This window comes from Ambystoma mexicanum, chromosome 2p, assembly GCF_040938575.1.
Source record: "Ambystoma mexicanum isolate Mex_15411 chromosome 2p, UKY_AmexF1_1, whole genome shotgun sequence".
In the NCBI taxonomy this organism is placed as follows: domain Eukaryota; kingdom Metazoa; phylum Chordata; class Amphibia; order Caudata; family Ambystomatidae; genus Ambystoma; species Ambystoma mexicanum.
In genome coordinates this window covers 550,473,002-550,483,970 of record NC_090923.1, presented here as the reverse complement: position 1 = coordinate 550,483,970, position 10,969 = coordinate 550,473,002, and the positions used below count along the sequence as shown (strand labels likewise).

At 44.0% G+C, this 10,969-nt stretch overlaps 1 protein-coding gene across 1 annotated transcript in view; it reads right to left on the bottom strand.

The window, feature by feature from the left end:
- Positions 1-1,306: 1,306 nt before the first annotated feature.
- The window catches only part of DNAH1 (dynein axonemal heavy chain 1), a 3,604,831-nt gene continuing 3,595,168 nt past the window's right edge, over positions 1,307-10,969 (bottom strand). Inside the window, exon 79 of the mRNA XM_069644003.1 lies at positions 1,307-2,535. Within this exon, the coding sequence (XP_069500104.1) occupies positions 2,414-2,535 (122 nt within the window). The 3' untranslated portion in view covers positions 1,307-2,413. The remainder of the gene's footprint in view (positions 2,536-10,969) is intronic.

Here is a 10,969-nt window from a genome sequence, read left to right as displayed (position 1 = left end):
TTCATATTCAATCGGAATCAAGGACTTTAATAATTCTGTTTTCCCCTTCAGGTGGGATGACAATTACTAGCATGGGTTCTCAACTTTTATCAATTGCGTCACATCCCACCCCGGACACCATATGTAAGGGAGGCATGGTATCACAAGTATGACATGGACACAAGAGGTACAAGTTTCAAAACCTTTATTCAATTTCGGAGTTTGGAAAAAGTCCTGCTTTGCCCTGCAGCTATGATGGGATTTTTCTCTACCATCAAATAATAAAGAAAACACAGTCCTAGTCAGTCTTGTCAAATCAAAAATGGCCTAAAGTAACAAATCCTAATGCCTGCCCCATCTCTTATACATAATGTGTGTAACGGGGAATATCTATGCAAAAAATCATTGTTATAACATAAAGGATCAAAGTGATCAAAGTGACTGAGTCAGCTCTCCTCCCCACATCTTAAGTAGAAGCAATAATTGGGAGGACTTTCAAGGCAGCTATCCTCCTTGAAAAACAGTGGTATTTACAGCAGACTATTTCTTTGGAATACCGCCAGATGTTTGTACTACCATAGATGTAATGTGGCGTGTGATGTAAAACAAGCAATACTTTGTGAATAACTCTGATCTCAGCATTCATTCTGAGGCTGTAATAGTGTCCTAAATCCATGCAGTTTAATTATTATGCATTTTATACCTTTGCGAGTGCATTTATTGTCACAGTATCAAAGAGGCTATGCATTGTGGTCCTAGAGTGTGACTACATCTCAGTTATTCTAGTAAAAATATATGTATATTGTTTTATTTGCAATTTGCACACAATATTAATTTAAAATGTACGCTGGCTAAGGAATATTTACCATCACAGACCTGGATGACTATGAAAACAAGAGTGTTGGGCAAGCTTTAGATTTCCAAGGGAATTCGTTTTAAATCCATGCATAGATTCAATTAAACTTGCAATGAACTAAATCGATCCCATGAGTCAGAAATCAAATATGCCAAAAATTGGAGGGCTCTGATTTTTTATTTTTGCTTCCGATATGCAGTTTTTGTGTTCCATTTATGAGTAGTGGAGCACGTGACATCATTCATATTTGAGAGAAAATGTCACTCAGAAGAGAAGCAAATGTCACGCAATGAAGGTTGAAGCTCACAAGCTATTCAGGCATAAACCATGATCACCAAAAAGCAAGCATGTGAAAGGGATGTCTATATGGGGAACTGATGTTGCGGGCAGGGCCACTACTGGTGAACCCCTACTTCCCCCTGGAATCACCCCCACCGCAACCGAACTATAAAAAACAATTTACATTTAGACTGGTATATACATATGTTTTATTAACATCATGTTGTAAGGCTAGTTTTAATAATGACAGAGATTTTTTAAAGTTGGTTTAAAGATTAACAATTAAAAAGAACATGCTACAGTGCCTAGGGGATCATAACAGGTCTGCTGGTGCTACATTGCCGACTGACTCTACCACCCGAGGAAATGCCGAGGAACTTATTCCCACCTCTGCAAGAAACCATGGGTCCTGGATGAGTTCCAAAATACTTTTCCTTCGTTTTCCGATGAAACCTTGCAGTTGAACCAGGCAGAACGATTGTACAGATATTCGGCAATGAACCATAATTCCATCTTCGGCCTGTTCCAAACTGCTGCTGTTAAACCTTTATCAAGTGTAAACGGAAATAATACATTCATGCTGACCGAAACACATCTTTCCTGTTTTAGCTGATGTTTCTGTTTCATTGAAAATCTTGGGGGACGGATAGTAATTACCGAGATAAATCACGAGAAACGGGGTCCATTTAGCTGGGCCGCTTCGGCTTACTTTTCACTTTTTCCCATTATTATTCTCTATGAATGAGTCCTCGCTTAACATTCTACGTTTTAGAAACGGTCCCAAGACCACGTGTTCCTGCGCTCCCCCAGTGCATCAAAAGAAAACATTTGCTCACGCTGCTTGTGCTCATTTTGGTCACGTGACACTTCATATATTTAACAAATAGGGGGCACTGGCAGAGCTGGCAATTTTCCCGCATAGTCCCTTTGGCAGTTAATGTCAAAGAGACCAACTACTGTGTCACTACAGATGTTACAGTTGGCATTGAGTGGAAAGCACTGGTACAGTTGGCACAATATGTGTGTAGGTTGTAGTGGCACATTTGGACTGCTTCCAGAGTTGGAATCACGAGTTGTGGCAAACTGTATATTTGAGATGTCTTTTTTTCAGCACATATGGCTGTCCAAAAAAAGTGCATGGTGCTGCTTGTGGAATAGGCCACACTCAAGTTCATATGGGGAACTGGGAGTAATGAGTCACTAGCATAACAATGACATCCCGGCGTCAGTGACAGTCAAGTCAGCCTCCTGGAATCATGAGAATGCATTGAGTGCATGATGATGAGTTCGCTGGCAATACTAGTAGTCTAGTGCACAGATCAGTGCCACACCTCTCTTGATCCAATGCCGCTGTAGTCTTTTACTTGGGATCTCCACAGCAATGACGTAATTGGTGGAATGGCCTGTGGTTGACAGCGTGCCTAAAAGAAGAGGAACAATATTGATTACCAAATCATTGAACATTATCGCCACTAGTAATATTGCCGACATGTACAACATTACTTCAAACAGTATTGTTTAGATAGCTTGACGAATAGATCTGAAACAGATCACAATGTCGAGAACCATTTTAAACAAAAATAAGGGACAACTTTGAACTATACCAGTTCAGAGAAATGTTGCCTACTGTCTAATAAAATAGTGTTGCTCTGAAGCATGTTAACAGACTATAGATTATTTGTCAAATCAGACTAAATGATTGAAGTGCTATACATACCAATCGATATTGTTCCACAAACTCCATGTAACGGATATTTGGCAAAAACCACTGAAGAACAATAGGAAAAATAATAACACTGAGGGATGTGTTATTTAACATATACAAAGACACATTTCTTACCTGTAACTATTCATCTCAGACCTCCATATTTCAGCCGTTTTACGTCCCTTTGAATATCTCATGTGACGGTAGACAGAGATTTGATTGGTTGGCAGGGGAGTTGCTAGGTCTGGAAAAGACCCGGGGTTAAGCTGATGTCAGAACTGTTGGGACTGGGGGCTAGCTAATCTTTTGGCTGTAGCTCCTGAGATTCTATCCGGGGCTACGACCAAAAGCTATAGCCCCCTTAGCCCCCCCACCCCTAGCAACGCCCCTGTTGGTTGGCATGCAGTGGACAGAACATAAGGCTGTGCCAGCATGACATTAGGCCATGTCTGGTGGATGTACGTCAGTGACACATTAAATGTCACCAAGGAAGGCATGCTCAGGCGCCTAAGAGCCGGAAGCGGGATCACGTGGGCATTAGATTCTGCAATCAAGCCTTATTACGTGCATTTTGAAAGCTACACTGAAGACGGTGGGCTGTATTTTATTGACATTTCTGTATGAGGCTAATAGGGTAAAAACCCCATAAAAATCATAAGGTTCTTTGCTTAGAGTGACATTTATGGGACTGGTATACTCTACCAGATTCCCTGTCCACTTCTGCACAGCTCTATGCAAATAAATCCTGTCTCTACCTGTGCTACCCGTGGCTGCTTATTGGATTACTTGGTAACTGGTTTCCGGTTTCTATAATTTGGAGACGTAATAAATTGGATTTGTCATGCCCAGCTGAGATGCTAATGAGAGTGCCATGTTACAAGCAGAACCCATAGGATAACAGAAAAATTAGGCAAGGCAGGCAGATTCAGAAGAATTATTATTGGGAGTGCCAAAATAATTGTGGTCGCAACATGGGAATGAGGTGAGGCCCGATACGAAATTCTGTGCCAATATGTAATCAGGTTCATCCCAGTAAACCATTTCTGTGAAAACCCCACCTCTGAAACCCAAAGCTGAAAAAAGTATCACAATAGTGATTCAATAATTGCTAGAATAGGAAATAATTGATCCCCAATTTAACCTGTGAAGAAACCCTGCAATAATGCATACTAATTTGTACAGGATGTAAGGGTAGTGAATGCAGCAGCAATGCCAACCTTTTCAATAGTCCCAAATGCAGTGACTATATTGTCATGTATTGCACCTTCAGCCACACGCTTTACCGTTGTCGATTTATGTTTGGTGTTCTTCTCAATCCCTATATATCCAGATAGCAATAATGTATTCATCTTTTCACATGCTGAGCTCCAGTGTACGTGGGCACACCTTCCACATGAATATACAGAAAGCCAGACATCGCTTTTGCAAATATTGATGACATTCAACATCCAGGTGGTTTGGTGCTAGTACAGTACGTGGACAACATACTCACCGCATGTTATTGCTCTTAACTGCTTTAACAAATAAACGCCGCCAACAGTTGTACAAGGAAAAAGTCCATGACATATTAACAGGAGCAAGGAGCATTACACATTCTCAACAATTAGTCAAATGAGGTACTTTTTGGGAGAAACGGATTACTGCCCTAAGTGGATATTAGGAAACACAAATGTGGTAAGTCTGTTACAGGAAATGACTCATTTGCATATGCCCGTATCACTGGAGTGGTCATCGGCAGCAGAAAAGCATATGTCTAGGTGACGCAAGCCACATGCTCTTTGGTTGCCCATTTACCAGAAGCCATTTATCCTCTAAAGTCATGAGAAAGAAGGATTTGTACAACAGTATTAACACAGAAGCATGGTGTCCCTTGGGTGCATCTTGTCTTGCATCAGTTTGTCTCTGTCCTTGTGTGTCTTCCAAGAATGTGTATGAGGATTAGCAGTGGGCAACGCTATGGTATATGTTTTGGAGTGATACTTGGATATTCTTTATTGTGCTGCTGTTACAGGTCTTACGGTCGTTCTTCTATTATAATTGTCCAGAATATGTTAATCTATTGAAAAGCTTAATTAAAGAAAAGAACATTTCTCTTTCAGTATTTATCGGGAGGGTACTATCCCAAATACTTGCAAACAATCCATAATTATACCCATCTACAAACAGTGTGACATGTCGGAGCCGAAGAACTTCAGACCTATCGCCCTGTTAGACGCCTCTAGCAAAATCTTTGCTTCTCTTTTGCTTGGAGACTTCTCTCAACACATAAAGGATCTGAACCTTCTTTCTAAGCAGGGGACCTCCCTAAATGGCACCATTATCTCACACCTCTCGGCAGCTGTAAAAAAGCAGGTGGTTGGCCAAGTCTATATGGCCTGGATAGATATGTCCAATGCTTTCGATACAGTAAGTCGGGAGACCTTCTGGAGTAAACTCCAACAGTGGAAAGTGCCACTTAAAATGGTATAGATCCGGGCATTGCTGCATAGCGAATCATAGGGTCAGGTTGACGAGGGAGGGTGCAACCGCCGCTCCGGTCCTTACCTTTGTGGGGCTTAGGCAGGGCTGTGTGGTTGCTCCAACCCTTTTCAACCTTTATGTCTTGAATATTGAAGCTTTGTGGTAGGCGGGAACTACAAATCTGGTAAGGATGGGCAAACTAATTCTTAACTGGTTGGCCTTTGCTGATGATGTTATTCTTTTTGATAAGACTCCAATCGGCCTCCATAGGAAATTGACCTCATTCCATTATTATACTGTCCAAAATAATCTAAAAAGTAATGGGCAAAAATCCAAGGTCATTCTTTTTGTCACCAAAAAACATCCTAAAACCTTTATTTGGAAGGTGGGAGATCAGCCTTTGGAAAGGGTGTCATCAGTGAGGTACCTGGGGTTTAACCTCGCCAATAACCTCTCTAGGGGGGCCTGGACAACTCTTTTCAGAGGGGGATTTACTACCTTATTGGCAAAAAATAAAGCAAATACACTTACAACTATGTTGCTACTCCTTGGTACCCCTGATTAGGTTCTACCTCCAGAACATTGAGCCTGTAGTCCTATATGATCTTGGTATTATCCCCTTTGTGTCACACTTTGCCTGAAATCTCACCTGTTTGTCTTTCAAAGTATTGGACTGGGTCTATTCCTTTTTCCGGACAGCTCGGGCCTTGTAGAGACACGGGCGCGTATCCTCTGTCACCAGCGTGCAGGCGAGTCTGACAGAGGGAGTATGCGTTCAATTCCAGGAAGGAGCACGAGTAACAAATGTTCCGGGAGGAAGGAAGCCAGGGAGGAACCAGGATGCAACAAGGTAAGGAGCGAGCGCTACGGGCGGAAGGCCCTAGAAAAGGAGAGCACTGAAGAAGGCTAGGAAGAGGAGAACTATAGAACCTGGAAAGTAAGGTATGAGCACAGGAAAGTACGACCACACTTGCCGAAGTTCGGAAGTAGCGTTGAGACGTGAAGCGCCACAGGGGCGTGTCTCTTTTCAAGGAACTGGCAAACTCCTGAAAACGCTAGAGCGGTAATCGCACACTAACGTCAGCCACGTTGAGTGTACCTTAGAGGGAATGTAGCAATGTCTTATGGACCACGTAGTCCAGAAGGGGCTGAAATGGCGAATCATGACAGCATGCCCCCTCTTAAACTGTGATACTCCTGGTTTGCCCGGATGGGTCAAGTGAAACCGTCGTAGCAAGCGAGGGGCATTCATATTGGACACTGGTTCCCATGTTCGCTCACTAGGTGGATATCCTTTCCATTCCACCAAACTTTGTAGGTGACCCCTTCTGTACCTGGAGTCACAAATTCTGGCAACTTCGAATTCGACCTGGTCATTGTTGATCACTGGGGTAGGTCGAGGAGAGGTCCTAGTGTTTAGCGAATACGGTTTCAGCAGGGACGTATGAAAAACTGGGTGAATCATTTTCCAGGATTGGGGCAATTGAAGCCTGAAGGCTACAGGGTTGATTATTTCTCGTATCGTAAAGGGTCCATAGTAACGTGGAGCCAACTTGTTAGGTCTTAGATGTCTAGGTAAGAGTCTGGAGGAAAGACAGACTATCACCGATGGCGTACTTAGGACCTGGTCTTCTCCTGGAATCAGCATATCTATCGTTTAACATCTTCCCTGGCCATTTTCCAAATTACTTTTCACATCCTTGTGTACTGTAACCAAATGCTCTATCCAGGAATCAACCGATGGAACTGGGGTGGAGTGAGGTAGCACAGTAGGTAAGACTGATGGATGAAATCCTTGGGAGCAGAAGAATGGACTGGTCTTAATGGAAGCATGGTCGGAGTTATTGTAAGCAAACTCAGCCACAGAAATCAAGACAGACCAATCATCCTGCACCTTGGAGGCAAAACATCGTAGATATTGTTTGAGTATTTGGTTGACTCTTTCTGTAATTCCATTGGTCTGAGGATGATATCCTGAAGACAAGGCGCGTTGGATGCCTAACATTTTGCACAGGTATTTCCAGAACTGGGAGATGCATTGGGGGCCCCGATCCAAAATGATTTTGGAAGGAAGGCCATGAAGTCTAAAGATGTGGTCTACGAAAATTGCTGCCATTTCTTGTGCTGAAGGTACCTTTTCCAGGGGAGTGAAATGGGCCATATGGGAAAACAGGTCAATGGTCACCTGTCATGAGTCCTGCCCCTCATGTCTCCAGCCCTCCAAGATGTCAGGCTGCAGCCAGGCCACTATCACCTACATGGCCCTCAAGGGCCTCTCCATCCCTCCAAAGACCCACTTGGAGTCAGACTTGGCGCTTGTGGCACCAGACTCACTCCCATAGGATAACATTGGGGAATTGGACTTGTAGTGCATTGATGGGGACAAGGTGGATGCCCGCACATATTTCTGTTCCCAGAACTGCATGTGCAGTCTAGACTTTTGGGTGTGGATCAGCCCAGAGACACCTGGGATACCCAGAGACTATTTAAGCCATGCCCAGGATGAGAAACATGCTTTGTGTTTTCTGCACCTGCAGCGTGACACTCACCGTGTTCGGATCGGTCTCCAGTAAGCCAGCATCTTTCTTCTGCGCTCAACTCCTGCAAGAACAAGAACACTGTTAGGAACAGCCTTACCTTGCAGCACTTCTGCCCATCAGTCATCGCTCCTTCTGTTCTGCGGGCATCTTCAGCGGTGTCTTTTCCATCCCGGCACGCTGCTTCCTAAGAAAAAGGGAAAAGAACAGAAAAAAGGCATTAGTAAGCATTCAGCAAATCTTCGCTTATTTTTAAAGACTGTACAAGCTTCAAACGCTTACCTGAATCCAGGCGCTCTGGGGAACTCTGTCTCCGGAACTTCTCATCCATCTGCAAGAAGGAAAAGACACTCCAGGTTAGCCTGAAAACATGTAGAGGCGCTGCATACCGCGCATACTCACCGCATTTCTTCTTCATAACTGGCATCCACGCTGAAAACATTGCGGCACCTAAAAGACACAGAAAAAGAACTCAGTTCAATACAAATACGAAAGGGTCGCATCGCGCTCTCACTCACCTTCAGCGCTACTCATCTCAGCAGAACGTTGCCATCCCCGGACGCCGGCCATCATCTAAGGAAGGAAAGGAACAAAGTTAGAGAACTGTTCAAAAGACTCATTGTACTTACCTGTCAGACTCTTGCCAGTGAAGTAACTAGGCAGCAACGAGCCTGCATCAATCAACGCGCCCTGCGCTGAAAGCAGGACGGAGAGCACACCTTCCAAGAAAACAAGGCCCAGTCTCCAGTCGAGTAGACTCCAGGGAAGGGTCTGAGGTCGTAGGAGGTCAGAACAGGCTGAGTGACGTCCCCGTGGATACCAGGTGAGCGTTACATCACCATTATGGTCGTAAAGCCCTTGGAAAGAGGTAGCTCCACGATAAAATCAGTAGCAATAGTCGCCCATGGACGGTCAGGTCAGGCAGGTTGGTATAGGGGTCCTGCTGGTTTCTTATTGTCATGCTTATTCTGACAGCAGATTGCACAAGCTTGGATGTAATTTCTTATATCTTTGGCCATTCTGGGCCACCAAAAGTTTCTCTGAATGAGTCTGAGAGTTGCTGATATACCTCGATGCCCTGAATGGAAGGTATCATGGCATGGCAGAGTTTCATTATCTTCAACCTCAGTTCTTGTGTAGGTATCACTAGATTCTTTTCTTTGAATAGGTATCCATCTTTAGCCGAGAGTTCCCATCTGTTTGTCTTAAGGAATTCCTTCCAGAGATCTGATGAAGGTGTTGCAGAGCGAATATTATCCAATAAGGAATTTGCCTGGGCAATAAAGACGGAATCGGGAAACATCTTTGGAAGGGCACAGGTTTCCTCTGGTTGATAGTCAGGTCGTCTGGACAAGGCATCAGCAATAATGTTTGTCACTCCAGGGACATGGTTTATCTGGAACTGATATTGAGCAAAAAAAAAAAGCCCAGCGAGCCTGACGACTGTTTCTGCACTCTTAAGATTGAAGATTTTGTAAATTCCGGTAATCAGTCCTGACTTGAATCGGATATTTGGCCCCCAAGAGCAGATGCCGCCATTCGGTAAGGGCCTGTCGGATGGAAAGCAACTCCTTCTCCAAACAGAGTAATGTGTTTCACTGGGATTTAGAGTTCGAAATAGATAGGCAATGAGATGTCTTTTTTGTCTTCCAATTCTTGTTTCAGAACAGCTCCTAATCCGAGGCAACTGTTTCCACCAGGAAGGGTTTGTCTATGTCAGGTTCTGCCAGGATGGGACCTTGAGTAAATCTTTGTTTTAACTCATGGAAGGCCAAGTCTTGGTCTTTAGTCCAGTTGAAAGGAACGTCTTTCTTTAGTAAGGCGTCTATGGGCTGTACAATAGCAGAAAAGGTAGGAATGAATTTCCGATAAAAATTGTCAAGACCCAGGAAGGACTGCATCTGTTTTACTGATGTGGGCCTGGGCCATGAGAGGATTGAGTCGACCTTGGCAGGATCCATTTCAATTCTTTGAGGACCTAGGATAAATCCCAGGTACCGAACAGTAGGAACGTGAAAGATACATTTCTCTGGTTTGGCGAGTAGATTATTCTCTTGTAAACTTTGTAGGACTATTGAAACATGTTCTTGATGTATTGTTGGGTTCTTGGAGTAGATTAGGATGTCGTCAGATAAATGATGACAAAGAGGAACAGCATGTCAGAGAACACTCTATCCATGAACCATTGAAACACTGCTGGTGCATTAGATAACCCGAAAGGCATTACTAAGTACTCAAAATGCCCAAAAGGTGTCCTGAAGGCAGTTTTCCACTCATCTCCTTCTCTTATGCGGATCAGATGGTAAGCGCCCCGAAGGTCAAGTTTGGTAAAAAATCACAGCTCCACGGACCGCTTCTAGGATATCTGAGATGAGTGGTAGCGGATAACGGTCCTTTCGAGTGCATTGGTTGAGCCCCCTGTAGTCCAGGCAGGGTCAAAGTTCCTTAGTATCTTTCTTTGGCACAAAGAATAAGGATGCTCCTGCAGGGGATTTCGACGGGCGAATGGTTCCGTTGGATAGATTAGTGTCCAAGTATTCACGCAGGGCTCTCTTCTCAGGTTCTGAAATATGAACATCCTTCCGAATGGTATGATTGCAGAGTCGTCTGTTTCAATGGCACAGTCTTCGGGTCTGTGGGGAGGTAGCGCTTGAACAATATCCGAGGAAAATACATCCGAGAATTGTTGGTAAGGCTCAGGGTATCTGGGTGACATTAGACACACTAATAGGCGGATTCTTAGTCTCCTGCGGCTCCAGGATATCGGGTTGAGCCCTTTGTATCAGACAATGCGAAAGACAATACTCTGATCCTAGGAACAAGGAACCTGCGGTCCAGTTAATGTACAGATTGTGTCTTTGAAGCCAGGGCATGCCTAGTACCATCGGATAATGAGCAGCCTTTATAATGTCAAAGTGTAGCATCTCTTGGTGGTTGTTTATAGTCAATAACAGTTCCGTGGTTTGTTGGGTTATGGGTCCTGAAGATAACAGACTTCCATCGATACCTTCAACTGCCTGGATGATGTCCTTGGTCTTCCGGGGAATATGATGTTTCTGGGCCCAATCATGGTCAAGGAATATGCCCATTGCTCCACAGGCTACCAGGGCCAGGACGGGATGTTTCATCTTTGGTCACTGACAGAAACACTTG